The sequence below is a fragment of the Pinus tabuliformis genome, chromosome J (assembly GCF_031772625.1).
Source record: "Pinus tabuliformis cultivar Carrire ecotype Pingquan chromosome J, CPIR1, whole genome shotgun sequence".
NCBI classification, from domain to species: domain Eukaryota; kingdom Viridiplantae; phylum Streptophyta; class Pinopsida; order Pinales; family Pinaceae; genus Pinus; species Pinus tabuliformis.
In genome coordinates this window covers 914,292,505-914,315,279 of record NC_142295.1, presented here as the reverse complement: position 1 = coordinate 914,315,279, position 22,775 = coordinate 914,292,505, and the positions used below count along the sequence as shown (strand labels likewise).

Here is a 22,775-nt window from a genome sequence, read left to right as displayed (position 1 = left end):
TAATCTGGGATCATGGTCTGGGACCAGTGAGAATGATACACACTCTGACACTGACTTCGGGTCAATGGAGGATGGCACGAGGTACTTCTTGGAGCGACATATGACCACAGGGTGACTCACCATCCCCTGTTGGTGCACTTTGTACAAGGCAAAAGGTTCAACCTTCCCCTATGACACCCTGTGGCGACTATGGAACAAGATGATTAGTTCTCCTATGGACCAGGATGATTCGTTCTCCATCGCGATTGCGGAACAAGATGATTCGTTCTCCTGTAGGCCAGGATGATTGGTTCTCTGTGGCATCAACTGGACAGGATGATTCGTTCTCTTGTGGACAGGATGATTAGTTCTCCCGTCGAGGCATCCTACCCATGCAATCTGGGATTCATGGGAAGTACCTCTCATCTGATCAATGAGCAGGGAAATGAGGATAGGGACCATAGTAGTTCTATCGATGGACACATTATCGTATCTACTGTACTCCCTATGCTAGGATGACCTTCACTAATCTGGGATCATGGTCTGGGACCAGTGAGAATGATACACACTCTGACACTGACTTCGGGTCAATGGAGGATGGTATGATACATCCTCGGTCATTTCTTCTTCTTCGTAATTCGAGCAAATCAGAGCAGAGCAAGTAGGATCAAGCCATACAGGACAGTGCATTTGATGGATGGACAGCAGTGACGGTCCGACTAATTGCAGATGAAGTTCTCCCTAATTGAGAGGGAGTGTTAAAATTGGCAACTAGGGCCAAACTTCATGTGGGTCACCTTATTTGTGGATGCTGATATTTTTCCTAGATTCCTCTCATCGAGAGGTGTAGGATTGATCTAAAGATCATCCGATTCCGACAAGTATTTATGAAGATATGAATTTATTTTGATTATGGACAAATTGTCAAGGTCGGCCAGCAACTTATGTAGGCTCAAAAGCCCAACAGTCATGTCTATTCAACCCCAACGTTTTGCATATAAATACAAGGAGCATTCTCCTCATTTGCACACTCACTTCTCATCACATCTCTCTCTCTCCTGCGCAGAAAAAGAGTCTCTTCTCTCTCCTGCGCAGAAAGACTCTCTCTCTCACACGTGTGAAAAGAAGGACGCAGATTTCTAGGGCTGAAGCTGCAGGAAGGTATTTTGACCAACGTTGACCAGCGTGGGCTCCTCTTTGACTGCGAGTTTGGTGTGGTTGATCCTCCTTGGAAAGCCACAATTTTTGGCACAGGAATCAAGGTGATCCAACCTCCGGTTTGACAGATATTGACTGCCCTAGTTTAGGGCTGATCTAGGGTTTGTTGTTGCTGATATAAATCAGATTTTTGTACTATTTCTCTCTACTGAATTATTGAAGATAAAAGAAGATTTGATCAAAGGGTTTCCCCATATTGGGGTTTGTCCCTGGCTAGCCGCCACATCTTGTGTCTATTGGCTTGGCTTGTTTTCTGTTGATCGTTTAAATGTTCTATCTGCACTTTACTTTATGTACATGTGATTGCTAATCTGTGGATAATAATAAGAAAGATAAGCAAACTGCTCTTAGCATAGAACATGCCATAATTTAACAGATTCCTCTTTCGAAGAGGTACAATTTTGATATAAAGATCATCTCATTCTAACACGCAAATGGAATTATGAATTTATTTCTCTTATGGACAAATTGTCAAGGTCGACAACAGTCAAATGTAGGCTCATGAAGCCCAATAGATGAGTCTCCTCACCCTCAATGTTGTGTATAAATAGGAGAAACCTTTTCCTCATTTGGACATCATCATCTCATCACATCTTCTTCTTCTCTCTCTTGATTGGGTCAAACAACATTGGAGGCTTCTCTCTTCTACTTCACACGTGTGGCTGGGCAACTCTTCTTCGCACGTGTGGCAGGAGGTCGAGTTTCTTCTAAGTAGAACAAGTCGAAATTGAAAAGCGTTGACCAAGGTTTTGGACCAAAATTTCGCTTTTCCTAGGCCACGGCCCACACTATTAGGATAGAAATCGAGGCAGTTGGAGTGGTTTGACCAGCATTGACTTCAGGTTTGACTATGAAAAGTTACAGCAAACTTTCTCTATCCTTTAAATGGGTTTGCCCGAAGATTTTGAGCTGACTTTGACTCTCTTGGAAGGCCGAATTTGACTACTGTTTGGAGGATGTTTTGGGGCAGCTTTGACCACAACGTAGACTTCTGGTTAGGGCTGATTTGAATGCTGATTTAGCATATATGTTTTGGGCTTATATTTGTACTCTCTCTCTCTCTGTTGAACTATTGAAAAAAAATAAGAAGATTTGATCAAAGGGTTTCCCCACATTGGGGTTTGTCCTTGGCATGCGCCACATCTTGTGTCCTCTTGACTTGGATGATTTTATGTTCTATCTGCATTTATTGTCAATGTTTAAAAGTTAATGTGATTGTTACTAGATATAATTGGAATTTGTCATTGGGCTGCGAAAGGAACATTAAAGTAAATTGTCTTGAGCATAGAACATACCATTGTTATCTAAAATTAACATGGTATCAAAGTTGAGGTGAAGACAAAGACCAAGCAAGAGTGAAGCAAAGCAATCACTAAGGGAAGTTGTTGGACAAGAACTTGGAACTAGTCCCAATGACGACTACATCTTTCTTCAAGTCCGAGAACAAGTCCGACTATCATGCATGGAAGATGACTTTGGAAGAAAATGATGCCATGAACTATGTCAAAGGAAGAATAATCGAGCCTCCTTCAAGTGCATCCGCTGCTATTAAGTACAAGAAAGGTGAGGTAAAAGCTAAGAAGGTTATTGTTGATTCTATTCATAAGCCTTTGGTTGCTTATATTTCTGATTTGGAAACATCTAAGGAGATGTATGAAAGGCTAGTTGGGATGTTCAAAGTGAACAATGCAAATCAAATTCTCTTTCTCAAGAACAAGTTAAAAGACATCAAGATGGATAGAGAAGAATCCATCCAATCCTATTTCATGAGGATCACTGAGATCAAGAATGATCTCCTATCTATTGGTGAAGTCACTAGTGACCGCGAGCTCTCTCTTATTGCACTTGGAGGTCTTACAAGAGATTGGGATGTGTTCAACTCTACCATTCTTAGTGATGACAGGATTCCGGGATATGAGGAACTATTGGCCAGATGCACTCAAGAAGAAATAAGGATGATGGAAGGAGACAAGCCCTCAAATGGAAACAATCCTACTGCCTTCTCCGCTCATTCTAGAAGAAGAAACAATGTTGGTCCAAGGAATCAAGGACAAGGGTTCAAGCAAGGATTCAAAGAAGGAAGAAAAGGAAGGTGCTTCAATTGTAACAAATTTGGCCACTTCACTAGAGAGTGTCCTCACAAGAAGGATACTCCAAGAGATGATGACAACAATAACAACAACAACTTCAAGGGCAATAGCAATCGAAGGAACAACAGATTCAATAACAAAGGAAAGAGGAATGCTCCTACTGCTCGAAATGGAGGTGGTCGTCCTCCCAAGAAGTCGAGAAACTCCAAGTATGATGAAGCTAATGTTGTAAAGCAAAATGAATTTTATCTTATTTTTGCCCTCTCCACCGCCTCTCCTCCAGATACATTGGGCCATTGGTTGATTGATAGTGGTGCTTCAAGGCACTTCACTAGGTACAAAGAAGCTCTCTCAAACTTAGTTGAAAAGAAGAAAAATGTGGAGATTATACTTGGGAATAATGCCACTTATCCCGTGAAAGGAATTGGGACAGTTACTCTTCACTTAAATCAAGGTCAAACCCTTCACCTACAAGAAGTGTTATATGTACCTAACTTGAAAAAGAACTTGGTTGTTATCTCTGCGATGGAAGACAAAGGTTTTAAGGTGCCATTCATTGATGGGAAAGTTCGTCTTTGGCAAAGGAATCCAAGAGATGCATTCACTCTAGGATTCAGGGTTGAAGGTCTCTATCTGGTTGGAGGAAGTTCGTTGCGAGCAATGATTTGTGACACCTCTCTTCAATCCGAATTACAGCACTGAAGATTTGCTCACCTTCATGTTAAAGCCTTGCCCGATGTAAGGAATATGGTCACAAGGATGCCCAAATTCAAATTAAATCATGAAGGTGTTTATCAAGGATGTGAAGCTAGAAAACATACAAGGGGACCATTCCCCTCAAGTGAGACTCAAACCACTGATATTCTTCAATTGGTCCATTCTGATGTATCAGGTGTGATGCCCGTTACATCTTTGGGTGGATATTTGTATTATGCTATTTTTGTGGATGACTTCTCTCGCAAAACATAGATCTATTTCTTAAAGAAGAAGAATGAAGCATTCAAATGGTTCCTCTCCTTCAAAGCCTTGGTCAAGAATCAAACAAGGAAGAAGATCAAAGTTCTAAGGACTGGTTGGATGACAAGTTCAGGGATGGTTCAGGATGACAAGTTGGCATGATGATGGATTGGCGGGTGGAATTCTCCCTAGTTGAGAGGGAGTGTTAAAATTGGCATCTAGGGCCAACTTCCACCTTAGGATAGCTCATATGATGGAGATGATTATTGCATTGGATTCCTCTTTTGGAGAGGTACAATTTTGATATAAAGATCATCTCATTCTGACAAGCAGAAATGGAATTATGAGTTTATTTCTCTTATAGACAAATTGTCAAGGTCAGCCACAGTCAAATGTAGGCTCATGAAGCCCAATAGATGTGTCTCCTCACCCTCAACATTGTGTATAAATAAGAGAGACCTTTTCCTCATTTGGACATCATCATCTCATCACATCTTCTTCTCTCTCTTGATTGGGTCAAACAACATTGGAGGCTTCTCTCTTCTACTTCGCACGTGTGGCTGGGCAGCTCTTTCTCTTCTTCGCACGTGTGGCAGGAGGCTGAGTTTCTTCTGGGCAGAACAAGTCGAAATTGCAGAGCATTGACCAAGGGGAGTTTGACCAGCGTTGACCTCAGTTTTTGGGCCAAAATTTCGCTTTTCCTAGGCCGCATTTATTGGCACAGAAATCGAGGCATTTGGAGTGGTTTGACCAATGTTGATTTCAAGTTTGAATTCAGAGTTGACAACAGAAAATTACAACAGACTTTCTCTCTCCTTTGACTGGGTTTGAACAAAGATTTTGAGTTGACTTTGACTCTCTTGGAAGACCGAATTGGACTGTTGTTTGGAAGATGTTTTGGGGCAACTTTGACCACCGTAGAGTTTTTGGTTAGCACTGATTTGACTGCTGATTTAGTAGATCTGTTTTGGGCTTATATTTGTTCTCTCTCTCTCTCTGCTGAACTATTGAAGAATAATAAGAAAATTTGATCAAAGGGTTTCCCCACATTGGTGTTTGTCCTTGGCATGCACCACATCTTGTGTCCTCTTGTCTTGGCTTGCCTTATGCATATGATTTTATGTTCTATCTGCATTTACTGTCAATGTTTATAAGTTAATGTGATTGCTAGTGGATATAATTGGAATTTGTCATTGGGTTGCTAAAGGAACATTGAAGTAAATTGTCTTAAGTATAGAACATACCATTGTTATCTAAAATTAAAAACTTCATATAAGACATGGTTAAAAAGGGAGCAACAAAGCTCCAATATATTCCTACATATCAACAAATCGTTGATATTCTAAGCAAGCCCTTGGCAAGAGGAAAGTTTGAGGCATTCAAAGACAAACTTGGATTGGTGCAAACTTCCTCCCTTGCTAAGAGGGAGTGTTGGGAATTATACATTGAACAAGAATATTTCCACAGTTTTTCAATGAAAACATGCAAGAATTAGTTCGAGATATTTTCAAAATGTAATTCTATTTTCAAAAATTCAATCTATTTTGTAATTCACTTTACTAAAAAGTGAAAATTCTTATATTTCGTTGTTAAGTCTAAAAAGGTGCATCTCATGTAAACTAAAAAATAGATTAGGGTTTTGGTCTCAACTAAAAGTATAAAGACCGGTCAAGATAGAGGTTATCAACACACACTTGAACAGTGGAGCAAGTTGAGCAATGGAGGCAGGGGAAAGCAAGGATTTAGGCAAAGGCTAATCTGTACTACATCACAGGGTTGAACGCTACAAATTCGTATAGTCGTATGTGTTGTAGCATCCATTGTCCATTGTTATTTAAGTTTTATTTTCAATCTTTTTACAAAATGGAAGAAAATCAAAAAATCAAAAATATGAAAGGAATGGTTGATTTTATATTTTCAATGGTTTTGAAAGTGTCAAACCCGCAAGAAGATCTAAGTCATCTTATCAACAGGCCACAGATCCAACGGCAATCGCATCATTAACTAGAATGGGTTCATTTCGAAGATCAAGACGCGACGGTGTATAAAACACAGTTTAAATTTGCTGAAGTCCGGGTTAATCTCAATCGTCCATCAGAAGAGGCGGGATCCATCAAATATCGGGTCAGAAAATGATCAGTTTTCATCTTTTGACTGGGCCCGATAAATTATTAAATCCTGTTTTATTTCTTATCGGGTCCGGAGATCGGGTCGGCAAAGTCATCAGGTTTTGTCTTTAATATTAGACTTGATGAATCATTAAATTCAGTTTTATGCCATATCAGGTCCGAATGTCTGGTCGACGAAGTCATTGGGTTCAGTCCTTAATATCGAACCCGACGAATTATTAAATACAATTTATGTCCTATCGGGTCCAGAGATCGGGTCGGCAAATCGTTCAGTCCTTAATATCGAACCCGACGAATTATTAAATACAATTTATGTCCTATCGGGTCCAGAGATCGGGTCGGCAAATCGTTGGGTTCATTCTTTAATATCGGACCCAATGAATTATTAAATACAGTTTTATGTTATATCGGGTCCATAAGGGAGTCAAGGTGCATTGAAAAGGCGAAAAAGGTGGACGCAACAAGTTCTATGAACCAGTGTTGATTCTTTTTAAGTTTTGTGGGCCCGTCATCGCTTAGATGTCATACAAGTTCAGGAAGCGTGATCAAGCGATAGTTCGATAAGCATTTTGAGGTGCGTTGCAGGGAAGCAATGAGCACGAGGGTTAATCAAAGCTTGACCCCCGCAGTTGACTGTGACATTAGCATGGTTGACCAAAATGTGCGGCCAAGAATCACCGCGGGGGTTCAACCTCATTGATGCTCTCACATACTCTTTAACCCCCACAGTGCTCCCAAAGCTTTCCGCCCTTCATCTACTGTTCCGTTAAGGCTCAAGAAGTTTCAAACAAAGAACGGCCATATTCTTCTAAGTTTCGTTATTTCCTGTTATTTTATGTTCTTTTAGGCGTCTTTTATCCTCTGTGTAATATTCTGTAATAGTTTTTACTTAGACAGTTAGGGAAACAGTTAAGTAGTTTGGCAGTTTCGGAGACCACCAACTACTTCATAATGTATAAAAAGAGGAAAATTTACAAAGAAAGGGTTTGAATTTTGGGGGAACCTGAATACTAGGCCAGTGAATTCCTGATACAACTATTGATTAATGAAATAATCAGAAGTTTCCCATGTATTGTTGGGTATGATTTTGTGAATTCTTTGTTATGTGTCATCTTATGTTTTCTTCCTTTAAGTATGGTAATGAAGTTGCAAGTCTTTATTTGCTTATGTAAATGAAGTTAAAATTCCTTAAAAGAGCGCTCCTATACTTTAAGTTCTCACCTTTGTAATTCTTCTAAGTTACAGATAGTAGATCCTGTGTAAAACAACATATTATCTATGACTCATTCAAGCTTTTCTTCATTCATCATTTATATTCAAAAATCAAATGGCATTTTGATATTTCCTTGTCACCTAAGTATTGAGGGTTAAAAACCAAGTCTCCCAGGTCCTTCATTTGAGAACACAACATATAATTAAGTGACAATAAGTATAAACATTAATGTCTTAAGCACAATTTCTACATAGCCAGGAAATTGGTTTCTTAAGGTACAACAGTATGAAAGAAGTCCATTCAGTCACATGGACAAATACATGTAGTCGTGTGGACGACATATCTATATTGTCATGTGGACATCCATACAGTGATACAAGCAGGTCCATACAGGCCGTATAGGCATGTTACAAGTTGTATAGCTAGGACGTACTCTCAACAAGTCCATACAACTCAATTGGAGGTGATTATGCAACCGTGCAGCTGTTGTTTTTTGGCAATTTCAGGATGTTCCCTTGTAAGTTCTAAAAGGAATGAAAAACATATTTTGACGTATTAATTACACTAATTACCTATGTATGTGCGAAACTATTTTTAAGCTTCAACTATTTGATTCCCAACTATTGTGTGATTTGATCCTATGATCTGAAATTTAATTTCAGCAATAATTAAAATCAATGATTTACTTGTTTAATTGGGATCAAAAGGACATTAGTCATCTAGGCTTGGATTTTTACAAATATAAATGGTAGTAAGTACACAAGAAAGATGTTGTCAATGATCAATGCCTCATCTTCCTAAATAAAGAGCAATAAGACTATAAATAATCATTACTCTAATTCATAGGACAACTAACCAGACTCCATACATCACTCAAACAAGACACTAGACAATCACATATTTTAAGGATCCTACATTGTGACTTGATTCATCCAAGATCAATCTCCCTTGATGATCCAATTGATTCCATATGACTAACATGTTAGGTTACTTTGGATATAATTAGTAGTGTTTCTCCCTAATGTGATGCCTTCATTGTCATCTACTACTTTGCTCCAACATCAAAACTTGGCATGCACGAAGAGGACTACCCACACTAATATCATTATACAAAATCCTTTATATTTTCTACTTCACATGTTGCTACCCTCCACAATAACCCACTGTAAATTACAAACTTTATTATTAAGATCATATTTGTAGTTTTAACTTTTGGATAGGGACGGGTTTCCAAAGATGGGGAGAGTGCTCCCAAAATGCAAGTACTTCAATGTGGACGTTCTCTCAAGTACCCTTTGGGGGGGATGCAAGGAAACGTGCATGGTAAAGTCCCCTTGAAAAAAATCAATATTCACAAGAACCTTGAAAAAGAGTATTTCTACATACTCCTTTCCAAATAAAATGAGGCATGAATAGAATAAAACAAAAAAGAATAGGCCCATCAAGGGCATCTCGAATGGTTGGGACTCATGGTGTTAATGCCATCCACCTCGATTCGAATCCTTGCTAATCTGCTCAATATATTTGCAATCTATTCTATCAGGCCAAGGGGTTATAGTGGTAGTAGTGCGATGCAATCTTTGGTGGCATGGATGATGGTGTGTTCTAGTTATCAATTCCCCCTTGTCAAAAAACGGCATAAAAAGAAAAGTAAACTAAAAATTTGAATTAAAAAGAAAGATTGAAAAAAGAAAACTTGTAATCAAGTGTCTACCCTCAAGACCTTGATTACACTTCATATAAACCCCTTTACACCCAGCCAAACTCAAATTTACATTTATGTTTGTCATACTTAACCTTCAAATTTTTAGTACTTCAGGCAATGTCCCCTATGCCAAGGATCCCAACTGTTAAAATCTCTATTCCAAGCCGAACAATCTAAAATTTCCATGAAACTTTGCAACTACTTAGTGAATTACTAAAAACTGAAATCTAGTTAATTTTCACCAAGATATAGAGCTTCTTAACAACTTATAAGCAGCGGAATAAAAAACACAGAGATAAAAACGCATAAACAAATTGACACACTTATTTTTCTCAAGAAACCCAACATGGAAGACCTGCTTACTTGATGTGGCTATTTTATTGGTTGTTCTTGAGCACTTGGATCTATTATAGAGCAATATATCTTTCTTGAGAAAGCGTTCTACTTCTCACACAAATCTCAGTTGATACAATTGATCTTGGTTGGCCTAGATCTTGCTTGATCTTGGCCCTCTAGCACACAATTGTTTCTTTGTTGCCTCCTTAACTTGCTTTGCAAAACTTGCTCACTTCTGCTTGATCTTTATGCAATAGAGGCTCCTTAATCCTTGCACACTAGGTCCCTATTCCGTAGCGCACATCAGCCCCTACCCCTATTCTCTAGCGCATATCAGCTCCTATTTTATAGGGAATATCCCTATATCCTTGCACACTTCTTGCCTCCTATTTTTTCAAACCCAACTCCTCTTCTCTACGCACAACTAGCTCCTAAATCCTAGCATACTTGTGCCTCCTGTTTCTTAGGACACAATTCCTGCACTCTCCACAATCAAGCCTCTCTCACAAACTCGTGAGCTCTGTCATGTCACACATCTTTGTGCACAAAACAATGAATTCTTGTGCCTTTGTCCAGTGTTGAAAATATCGGCGAGGGTCCAGAAAATATCTTATCAGCAATATCGGTGAAAATATCAGCAAAATATCGGCAAATATCAGCAAGCATAAAAAATGCATAATATATTATTTTTTTCAGATTTTTAGACATATACAACAATAACAACATGAAATAAACACATTGGCACATAAATATGAAGAAAGCACTGATATATATGATGTCAAATAGAAATGATACATGAAAGGCGATACCAAATCCTACTGATCCCTGATAATTGTCCATTCAAGGACTCAAATGTGGAAAACCAATACAAAATAACATCACATATATAAAAGCATCTCATCATCATGAGTTATATGTAGCATAACAAATAAAACTAGCAGCTATCTATCTGAAATCACTGCCCTCTCCCCCTTTTATGGGAAAACATGATGGGTTGTTTGCCAGGCCTACCCCTAGTAGTAGAAGGCCCTGACCTTGCCTCTGCACCTAATGTCAAATAATGAGTGTTAGGTATGGAGTTGTGCTCTCCTATATCTATAGCAGATGGTGTTGATGCTGATGCTCCCACAATGTCCTCCTCCTCCTGCTCCTCCTCCGATTCCTCCTCCTCCTGCTGCCCCTGTTCTAATGGATCATCTAGCTCTAACCATGAAGGTGACTCCTCCAAGATAAGCTCCTCAGACTTCACCCTCCACTAAGACAATACATCAATATTGTCTAAGGAAATGGCATCTGGATCCATTGGTGCTTCTATTTGCCTCACTCGAAGTCGGATGTTGTAATGCACATACACTAAATCATTGAGGCGTGCGAGCTCCAACCTGTAAGAGTGTCAAAAAAACTAATGAGTCTTGAATTTTGACTCTTGACACTTAGAGGTCATAAATTAAAAATTAAAAATTACAATAAGTGTAATTGCTCAACTGAAGGCTGGAGCTCAAAGTTATACCTGTTGCGCTTTTTTGCATGTATTTTCTCAAATACACTCCAATTGCGCTCACACCCTGAAGAGCTACATGTTTGACTCAAGATTGTTATGGCCAATTTCTGCAAATTTGGTGCCCTTGCGCCATAGCTTTGCCACCAAATATCTACAACAAAATATAAAAAAATAAAAAATTCAAAAACTTAAAACATAATTAAACTTTCAAATAAAAGTTACATAATTGAATTTAAAAAAAAACAGAATTATAAGTAAGGAAATTCTAAATTGAAAATTCTAATTTCTAATGAGTGATGACTTGTCACTTACGTGGCATGAAGAGGGTCCTTTCCCTAATAGCATCATCAAAGCCAAATAGGCCAACACAATCCCGATAATACTGTATCTCGTGATTGATTTTGCTACGAAGCTCAGCATCAGGGACCATCGTATCAATACAGGAATGGAACCCTTCCATCACCTCTGCATGAATGGGTCGATGAAGCATCCCTGTCCACCGACTATCAATCACATCCCATAACATCATATGCCTATCAAGGCCAACAGAACCCTTGTCTGCATAATAAGAACGAATGGCCTCCTTGGCCCTATCCATGCCCTCATACAAATAAGCCATTGCAGGCTTCTCCCCATCTACCAATCTGAGAACCTTTAATATAGGTTCACTAATTGAGCATGCTTCTTCTACTCCACGCCAAAACGTCTCAGAGTACACCATTTTTGCAATGGCTTTCCCATCCTGTCTCTTGTTGTATCTACAATTACGCCAATCATCAGACACAAACATTTGCTTCAACTCAAACTGACATCGAAGCAAAGACTGAAGAGTAATAAAGTTTGTGGCAAAATGTGTGATCGCAGGAGGCCGCAATTCCTTGTTTCTAGTGAACCTCCTTATGAGGCTAAGAACAAAAGCATGGTTATAAATAAACTTGGGGACGCTCCTAGCCATATCAACCGCCTCCTTAATGAAGGAGCGTTTCCCCATATCCTCAAGCAACAAATCAAGACAATGTGTTGCACACGGAATCCAAAACAATGTGCAATGCCTCTCCATAAGCATCTTGCTAGCAAACACATAATTAGCTGCATTGTCTATTATGACTTGCATCACATTTTGCACACCAATCTCCCGAATGAACCCATCTAACAACTCACATATCGTTGTTGCATCTTTGATATGTTCTGATGCATCCACCAATTTAATAAACATGGTACCTTTAGGACAATGTACCAAGAAATTTAGAAGGGTCCTACCCTCTATCTGTCCAACTATCATACATCACTATGCATCCAGTAACTTCCCATGTTTTTTTCAACTTCGCCAACCTAGAGTTGATGTCCTGCTTTTCTGCTTGAAGAATTGGCCCCCGCAACTCCTCATATGTAGCACTTTTGTACCCTCGGCCCACAACAGCAATAGCATCACACATTGGCTGCCAAAATGGATTGGTTTTGGTGATGCTGAGAGTTAATTCACTCCAGAAAATACACCTCCCCATGACTCTGTCTGCTTCTTGCTTCTCCTTTTTTTTAACAAACGATTTTATGCCAGGTTGTGATCCATGTCCTATTCATGGAACAAAAAATTATGACCTCGCACTAGCAGTAGCAGGTGATGATGTGCTAGCTGTGGAGCCCCTCCCACTACTCTCAACATCAAAATTAGGAGAAGATATCCTGAAAGATCTACCCGCACGTTCAGCCTTGTTTCTTTCCATCTCTTCCTTCTTTCTGTCTTTTTCATCAATTGCCTCAAGAGTTTTTTGTATAAGCTCCGGACTAGAATCTGTACAAATCCGAACATCATGTCGAGTGAGTCTAGCCAGATGGTATTTCAGTCGTGTAACCCCTCATGTCATCCTGGTCCCACACAATTTGCACGTAAGATATGCCGAATTTGTCCCACCATTAAGGTTCCCATACTCCCAAAATGGGTCCAAGGCTTTTGGCATATTTGAATTTTGTAGTGAGCTAACTCAAACCTAGGGCACCAAAAAAATTGGAATTAATAACTTAATAAGTAATAACCACATCATTTTACAAAATAATTTTTTTGCTACATTATTTGCAATGTGAATTCAATGAAAAACCATAAATGACAATAAGAGGGTGTATTTGAAAGTTTTAAAAAAAATTCGAGTTTGCTCTCCAAATATGGAGAAAAGTTAAAACCCTTGCATTTGCTCATGGGCATGAAAATCATAGCAAATGGAGAAAAATAAAAATAAATAAAAATAAAATAAAATAAAAACAAGCAAAATGATTGTAGGCAAATAGGCAAGCAAGAATAATCCTAAAACTATCAAAAAAATCATTAACATAGGGGTTTATTTGAACATACCTGTTAATGGAAGAAATGAAATTGTCTCACTGTTCTTCAAACTTAGATCAACAAAATCTTCGTTGTTGGTGGCGATAATAGCTATTCAACACTCAAACCCCCTTAGCAGCAAGCACAAAGCTCTCCCCTTCCTTCTCCAGCAATCAAAAATGAAAATGATTGAAAAAACAAAATCGGACTTTTATAGCCACAGCGGAAATTTTCACTCTCCCGGCGATTTTTTGCATCGTAGCGCAATATTTTCGTGAGATATCGCGATATTTTCGGGGAGACAAAATATCGCGATATTTTCTCGGCGATATTTCGTCTCCCCGAAAATATCGCGATATTTACAAAAATCGGCAATATCTCAGCGATATTATATACACTGCCTCTGTCCTCCTCTTTATATGCCTAATTCAAGCATGCAAGGAGGACCAATTTAAATTTAGAACTCAAGTTATAATTAGCAGGTTAACTGAGCGTGATACTCTTTCTCTCTCCAATCAACACTAGGGATCTTAACTCGTCCTTCCTTCAATCAAGACTGAAAGCTAACTCACTCTAATTGAACTGCTAATTGCCACCTCGTTCTGTAGTTAAACTGATGAAGACTCCTATTTAACTGAAGCTTCAACTCTATGCATGTTAACTTGATGATTATTCCAGTAAACTGGAAAAATCTCATCCTAACTGAAGTCTAACTCATGAGGACAATCCGAGGTCTTTAATGGCTAAGGCACAAGCCATAAGACCTTGATTGCTACATTTTCAACAAACAACCTAGGGAAATTAATTCATTATGACTTCTTTACTGAAAATTAATTTAGATTGAATTTTTCCACTCATACAATAAAATACACTTGCTAGAAATTTAACTAGAATATAGGAAACCAATCTCCAAATTACACAAAAAATTCTACCCTTCAAGTATCAGTTTTTCATTAAAATTACTCCAAGCTTACAAGTGCTCCCAAACTGGGAGAACAGCCCACTGAGAAAACAAGAAAACATTACAACAAAACCTAGTTGTTATGGTGCACCATACAGCCTATACAGCCCTACCAAAACCTGTTGAAAACCCTCATGTTGCCACTGAAATTTGACCCATAAATTTGTACAAAAACCCTTCTCTTTTATTGTGTTGTACAACCTCTTGAAGTTACCTTTGCGCCTGTTGTGTACAACCCCTTCAATTTTTAAGAGTTACTTAATCTCCTTTTGTTGCTCACATTGTGTCCTCTTTTCTCCTTTGGGCTTGCACACTAAGTGAAAAGTCCTTTATCACTCTTCCAGTTGTGTTTTTCTAACACTCTATGTCTTTTCCTTTCGCTTTGTCTTTCTTTTAAAACATTGAGTTGATGACCAGGTCTCCATAACCCTAATCTCTCAATGAAATTGATGGTTGAGATTAAATCCCAATCCACAATGGAGATTACATTTAAATTACTAGTGTAAACACTTTATGGTTTATTAGATATTAATCAACTCACTAATAAAAGACTCTCCACTTTAATAATTAACTTTAATTAATGTGAATTACAAAATATAAAGGACCTTTTTAGACAAATTTCACACGTCCGACACTAGACCTGTGTGGAAGTTCCTGTCCGATGTTACAAACGTCAACACCAACATCCCTTGTGACATTCCCTAAAAACTGGGGGATGCCTCCACTCATCCCCTAGACATGTTTCCACGTTCTTGCATCCCACATCCCAGAAAATTGGTGGAGCATTAAGTAAAATGACACCAACCCACTGATAGATCCAAAGTTCTAGTTTCAAGTGCAACATGCCTTTCCTCGAGAATCTAGGATAAGCACCATTCCATTTTCTATATGATGATAAATAGGCCCATGAAAATATACAAGAATTCCTTGGATAGAATATAACTAAGCTGATTAAAGAAATGAAATATGAAATACAAGTTAGATTTTTGGGCACTAGACTCAATGTACACACACAGACCAGATCTAGTAACAATCTCAAATTAACTAATTAACTAAAACACACTAATGTGCCTAACCAAACACAAATTTAGCATAGCACAATTTATAAAACCAGCAATTAGATCATGCACAGTAAACACAAAAGTTCAGCCCCAAAACAAAAATTCTTCATTAAATTCTTCTCAGAACCTACTTGGGCTCCCTTACTAGGATAATGGCCCTCAAGGAAATTACATATACAACAATTACCCTGGATCTAATCCAGCAAATCAAGCCCTAGATCCATCCTCGATCTAGCTGATTTGGATCTCCTTTGCTGGTCTATGCTCTTTCCTCGAACCCATGACAACTAAGTATCTCACTCACAACAAACCTACAATATTACTCATGCAGATCTCTTGCTTACTTGAGAGAATCTCTCTCTCAATGTCTCGTGCCCCTGCACATCTCTGTGCTCTTACTCAGTGTGCTCCATAAGTCATCTCGCTTGTTCTTTTTGCCACCTTCCACAGGCCCTCTCAACCCACTTGGCCCAACAGCCCTCCACAAGCCCTATTGGCCCTCTCAGCCTTCTTGTCCACAAGATGCTCTCTTGCCAACCATAAGAATGAATCACTGACCCTTGTACTTATACTTTTGTAAAGGGTGCAATACCATGGGTCTATAACACGGTTAATCAAAATACCATGAATCTATGGGTGCAAAGCCCCTTCACTTAGCCCACTTGCCCCACACATGAGAATACTCCCGATGCTATCCAAAACATCAACAATATAGAATGAGCTTTCCTTGAAAGTGTTGGATTTTTGCCAGGTAACAATGTAGTCTGACAAGACAATTATTCAGTAAATATAATATGGGAAATTTTTGCATAAGAAGCTATATATGTGACAATAATTTCAATAGTCTATGCAACTGTACATAGAGTACACAAAAAAAAGATTTAGATGTCATGCTCTTCAGATTGCAATTGATTATAGACCCATAAGATATAGGAATCCATGGGTTTACTTATACAAAAACAAAAAACAAAAAACAAAAAAAAACTCTGAAAAATAGAATAATAATCCACAAACTAACCTAATAAAGCCCAAAACTAGATTAGGTTGCATACCTGGTACAGAGCCAACACATCAAGCACCTTTGTATATAAAGTGAGTTCCTTGTCTTTGTAAACATCAACATTAGAACATATATCCTTGGTACTCCATATCTGAGCCACAGTTATCAAAGCATTGTCGTTCGTATCTGAGTCATCACTATTCTGATCCATGTAAAACGCCACTGACCCCTCAGTTATATCCTTTCTTTCCTCTGCTTTCGTCCCACTAACAAAAATTTGAATCCCCTGATCAACTGAATCTGACTTTTGCTTTCTCCTTTTTACATTAAAGTCAGCTTCATCACAGTCCAACGAAGAAGGGTTTTCCCTCTTCTTATTCTTTTGCACACTTTCAGTTAGGTCAGTCTTTAAAGACGATAGCAATGACAGTAAAACTTGAGGATCAGGTAACAGACCCCTTATTTCATCCTGAATTTCCTGTTTGAGAGAAATCCATTTCTTTTTAAAAAGCTCAGACGAAACACTATTATTGCTTAAGGAGTTTGCTTTGTAAGGGTTAAAATTACTTAATTCTCTCAAAATATTTATAACAGATAACCCCTGAATTTCAACTAAATGCTTGTTAGACAGGCAATCCAACAGGCTCTTTTTAGGCAGTTCAGCAATGAGACCATTTTCAGGTAAATTTTCCGCTGCAACAAGTACTGAATTTAACAAACATTCTAAAGAGCTTAGTGCCTCGAGAAGTACACGTAGAGAGCCATGTTTTACAAGCATATTTGCATGCAAGAGGCCCCTATTAATGACCACCCGAGTAAATGACCGAGGAAGTATGCACTTCAAACGACTTTGTAATACATAACTGTCCATAGAAGGAGGATACGACCCTTTTGCAGCAAGTGTAGAAAATGCTGGCGAAAACTTGGCAGCACATATCAAATCAGACAAGAGAGAAACAGCTGCAAACCTGAAATCAATACATACCAACACAAAAAGATTGTAGTTCACCTAATAGTCTGGCCAAATTTTTGGTATTACCATAAATAAATGAATTTAACATTGCACGAAGGCATTACAATGAATACTCACCAAGCAGATGATGCCCGGGGTTCAAGTGAGTATGGAAATTTGTCCAAATATGCAGAAGCCAGCAATGGCCTACCATTAAGAATTGCTAGTAGCAAGTTTCTATGGTTATCTGCTTCGGCCGGCCTTAACCTCAGCAACAGTCTCAGCAACCTTGCAGGGTTGCCTTTGTGTAAACTTTCAGTTGGCGTGGAAATGTCCCATTGTTCAGAAAATTCCGGGAGAAGCCCGTGACATGGATCAGTACAAAGCATCATGAGAGTATCATGCGCAATATCTGCTGCTCTTCCTAAAAAAGTATCTGCAGAAATCACACTCAATTGTTCGAGGGCTGCATCTCCAAAAACAGCACTGCGAAGCCCCGGAGGCAGCATCGAATTTGCACTTAGCACCTTCTCTTGCATAATCATAAGAACATAAACAATGGATTTCTCATCATCTTCACCGAGACCTCGCAGCAGACCGGCATATAGAGGCCGAATTTGAAGAACCCATCTCAAGAGACTTGGAGTACTGACTTCCAAAAATGACATTGCGAATTCAATAAAACCACGCCTGCTTAAAGACACGGGCCCGTGATCCTCCCTGTTGCCTTTTTGCTTGCCTTTCCTCTGCACATGTTCTGCTAGCTTAGGCAGAGCCTTCAGCGTAAAATCAAAACCCGCAGCAACTTCTGTAGCCAAAGCTTTCCCTCTCCGAACAATGGCAGCCATTAGCAACAACGCAGCATTCTGCCGCTTACGGTCATGCGACGTAATCTGGGAATACACGTCTTTCATCTTAGTCCGAAAAATTGTCCTCGCAAATTTATCCAGTCTCAATTTCGCATACATTCCAAGCCTTAGTTCATCAGATTGCTTGTTATCGCCCGCTCTGTGAAGATCTTCCACGACATCCCTTCCGCCAGGGTGCTTTAAAATTTCAGTAACAAGGGAAAAAATAAGCACAACGCGCTCTGTTTCTACGCCTAATTTCCACGCCTCCAGAAGCTCGATACAGCCCGGAGATGCCTGTACATACTGCTTAAGAACGTGTCCACCCAATTCCCCCTTCAACATATGCCTGAAACCCTTCGTAGCCTGTAAACGGACAGTGAATTCCGTAGAAGTCAAACCCGCTAGATGTCCCCTCAGTTTTTCATCAAGCTGCCTCATTTCCAACACGTGAGCAGTTTCCCCAGAGGCTTCAAGTTCTTCTCCATCTTTTACAGAGACATCCCAAAAAATATGGACAAACAAGGGCACATTAAAAAAAATTATATGAACCGTGCAGAACTCATCTATACTTTGCATGAATAAGGATTGAATGATCATTTCTCCCATGAAATTGCGAGACTACAGATTTATGTAACTTATAGTTTCTTCCATTGAAATTTAACTGAGGAATCATACAAAGCATACCTTGTTCGACGTCTGACTGTAAATCGTCTCTCCAGTCACGCTGTTCGTCATATTTTCCATCGTCGTCTCCACTGGAATTACCATCTTCGTGGAGTTCCATATTGTCGTCCTCGTTCATCAAATCCTCGTCCTCTGTAGACATAGTTGAAGTATTACACAGCTAAAATCCTGGATAAACCCTACTGTGGCGGGGACGAATCCTGAAGGTGGGAAACTTTTAATATTTATAAATCAAATCAAAATAACGGTTTTAAAACTCGTGTTTTTAGATTTTTAAGGTGCGTATTTTAATTACGCCATTTCCCTTTTAAAGGGTGTCGTATGTGTGATTTTTTATTTTTTAACATTTGAATTGAAAAAGTGTTAATACAAAATTTAAAATAATGGTTTTTAAATGTCCATGTGGGATAAATGTATTTTCTAATCAATAGATTTATCTGGACTCATTTTACTAAGAATTTAAGGAATCAAATGTAAATGTAAAAAATATTGAGAGTAAAAATTTGAATAAAAAAAATAATTGGAGAACTAAAATAGATTTATGTTCATTTTTAATAATACTATTTATATTTCTCTAAGTGGGGTGTGAGGTGGATGACAGACCTATTAAGGGGGTTATTATGAAAAGTACAGATAAAAGTAATGCCACCGTCTCTTACACGTTTGAAGCGCAAGGCATGGTGGCGGTCAGCATGATTATGACAAGATGGAAGCAGGAAGATGCCATACACATGCATAAGAGGGGGTTGACAGCAAAGAGGGTTAACAGGAAGGAGGGAGATAGTGGAGAGGGGACATCAGCGAAGGTGGCGCAATGGTTTCCGGAAGGCAAAGAAACACAACGACCCCAAGCGTTGGTTAACGGGTATGTTCTCTGCCTGCACTTCATTATGCTCCCCAACATCTGGTTTGTTGAATTGGGATTGCATGAGGGCAAGGAGCTGGGGAGAGAGAGCAATTGGGGTGGTGGGAATAGCTGGGAGGTGAAGGGTGACAAGAGTCATCGTAGCTGCAGAAGCTTTGTAGGGATATTCCTCCACTTAGGCAATGCATTCTCATGCATGGGGTCTGTTGGGGTTTCGCTCTGCTTTGGCATTCTCCTCTCACGTATGGGGATCATAAAGCCAAGGAAGGAAGGATGTTGGCTGAGTGAAACTTGTCTATTCGTCTGCTTAGCAAACCTAAGGGGAAAGGGTAGGGTAGCGGCAATTGTTGTAGAGGTAATTTCAGTCTGTGTCCTGGAACGAGGTGCGAAGGCTAGGGCTCGGTGGAGGTCGAGGGGCATGAGGGTGGATACCAAGGCCCCGAGGGCAGTCAGTAGGGGGGGGGAGGTGTCTGTGACTTGAGTCCTCTGGAACTAGGGAATTTGTATATTGGGAAAGTCGACGAGGCTGGCCTCAACTAGCGGCGGGAGCGGGGGATGGTTCGTAAAAGAGGGGAGGGATACTTGGTCGAGGAAGTGGCTCAAAAGACAGGAGATCAGGGTAAGTAGAGGAAAGAAAGGCAAAGACGTAGGCAGGGGGACACGGGATGAGGTCAGCCAACAAGGGGCACTAAGGTGAAAGATTGGGGCTCCTTTTGACTCGGCTTTTGGGTCTCTGAGCCTGTGGGCAGTCATGCAATTTGTGCTCGAAATCATGGCCATTATTGGCACAGGGCAGGGGGCATGCAAGGGTTTCTGGTGCGTCTTAGCTGAGGTCTTTCATGCTCAGGGGATTTGAACATAATGAATGGGGGAAAGAAATGTTAGATGAACAAAACTAGTGGTTGTCGAAAATTATGAAAATAATGGTTTGGAATTCTTGGTTGCTTGTTCCCGAAGCAGGTAACTCCCCTTGGAGGAAGAAAGCGCTAAAGCTAGTTCCGGGCCACTGTCAGCAACAGGCTAGAAGGACATAGGACAGCACAGCAATGGCTTGAGCAAGGAAAGGTAAGGGCAGAGGCAAGAGACCGAGGGAGAGCGAGGCTGAGGCTGAGCTGAGCAAAGCTGGAAAACGTCGTGGAAGGAAATCAGTGGACAGACTGATCCAAGAAGCGGTGGTTGCATATGTGGGTGGCACCAGAGAGGAGATTCAACGGCTCATCACAAAGTGGGAGGAGGACATCAACAGATTTGAGAATGAGGGGGCAGTGGACGTGGAAGAGTGGAAGGTCCTGGTTCTTGATCCAGGACACACTCGCGGTAGAGAAACATAATATAAACAGACTCTACACCTATACTGGCTGCTGAAATGCCTCCTAGGGAAGGCAATGGAACAAATCTGGATGACCATTGTTAAGGACTTTCCATACTACAAGCAGGACTTTCAAAAGATCCAAGCTCAACTGCAGAAACAAGATGGTCGTCTAGGCTGAATTGAGGAAAACTTCTCAAGCGTGTTCCTTGTGGACCGAGTTGCCCGAATCCAGTGCGAAAGACCCGACCCCGAGTACCTCGATTGATCATGAGAACTAGATGGATGAAGTCATAGTATTTTTGCTTAAGTTTATATGCGGATAGCATTTACTTTCTAGTTTGTAGTAGTTTATATATATAGAAAGACAACTCATGGTTGTGGACATGATAATCAAGTATATATAGCTTGGATAGATAGACTAACTATTTTTTGCTACTAGATGGCATATAATGCGGTTAGGTGGTCAACAGACTTGGTTTCCCAATGGGCAAGTTGAGATCACCTAACCAGGCTAAGTAGTTGTAACCTGCTTGCATATATTATAATGAAAAAGAAGGATCTACTAAGCTTATATATATATATATATATATATATATATATATATATTTATTTATTTATTTATTATATTTATATATATAAAGTTCACATTTATATATAGAAATATTTTTATTTTTTATTTTAGTAAAATTTTGATAATGCATATAATTAGTACAGCTATATAAACTAGCAATTGCTCCATTGAACATGCCTATGATGTTATTGTAAAAATGTTGCAGCAAAGGAAAAATAATAATCTAAAGGGTGGAGGATGGAAGGGAGGAAATGTGTTCAGCCTTGCAATAGTCTCACACTTGTGTCGATCCCTGTCTCACAGATGTTGCTCAAACCACCTAGCTAAATCATTTTTTTCCAATCATACCACTATGTCAAAATCGTATATACATATTATATCCAAGCTATAACATGCAAGGTAATTAGGAGAAACATTACCATAGGTCCTGTTGGGCATTGGCGCACAAAAAATGTAATTGCACAAAGGAAATGACTAAAGTCAGTGTGTGTTGATAATGAGATAAAATAAAGAGCATCTTTCACTCAAGTGACATTTAGATTCCACGATATTTTGCAATCAACATAAAGAAGGGGGTTTGTTTTAGAATTTTAGCTCTCCTTAAAAAATAAAAATAAAAAATAAAAAAATATTGGACCCATTAATTCCAGTTTTAAATTTAAATTTAAATTTTGTCTAACAACTATTTGTTGGAATTGCAAATTTATGTGGTGTAGTTTACACAATCCAAGTGTCAAAGTAAACTTTCAAGGTATTGTATCCATTTATGCAATAAAAAATACAGTTTTAAAAATGAAAAGTTACACATGCTATATGCATATATAGAACCAATATAGATCCATTTTGAAGAGGATTAAATATCTTGAGGTCCATACTTCTTTTCAAGTTTTTCACTCTAAAAGAGGTCCCACACGCTATCTTTAGCCTTGTGGACATTAAAATTTTCTTTCTTTCTTTCTCATCTTTCCAGAAGTAATTATTGTTGCCTTTGCACACCTAGTGCGAGTCCCACAATAACGAGTGACCATGTAAGTTAACCGTAATTAAGAAGCTTTTTATGTCAAGGATGGTCA

General features: G+C 39.2%; 1 protein-coding gene across 2 annotated transcripts in view; it reads right to left on the bottom strand.

The window, feature by feature from the left end:
- Positions 1 to 19,175, bottom strand: part of EMB2788 (ribosome 60S biogenesis amino-terminal protein) — a 380,545-nt gene extending 361,370 nt beyond the window's left edge. For both annotated transcript variants that reach the window (XM_089378714.1, XM_089378715.1), the window contains exons 1-3: positions 18,955 to 19,175; positions 17,558 to 18,755; positions 16,520 to 17,435 (exon numbers count right to left, since the gene is read on the bottom strand). In XM_089378714.1, coding sequence (XP_089234840.1) covers positions 16,520 to 17,435; positions 17,558 to 18,755; positions 18,955 to 19,096 — 2,256 coding nt within the window. In that variant the 5' untranslated portion in view covers positions 19,097 to 19,175. The remainder of the gene's footprint in view (positions 1 to 16,519; positions 17,436 to 17,557; positions 18,756 to 18,954) is intronic.
- Between the last annotated feature and the right edge of the window lie 3,600 nt (positions 19,176 to 22,775).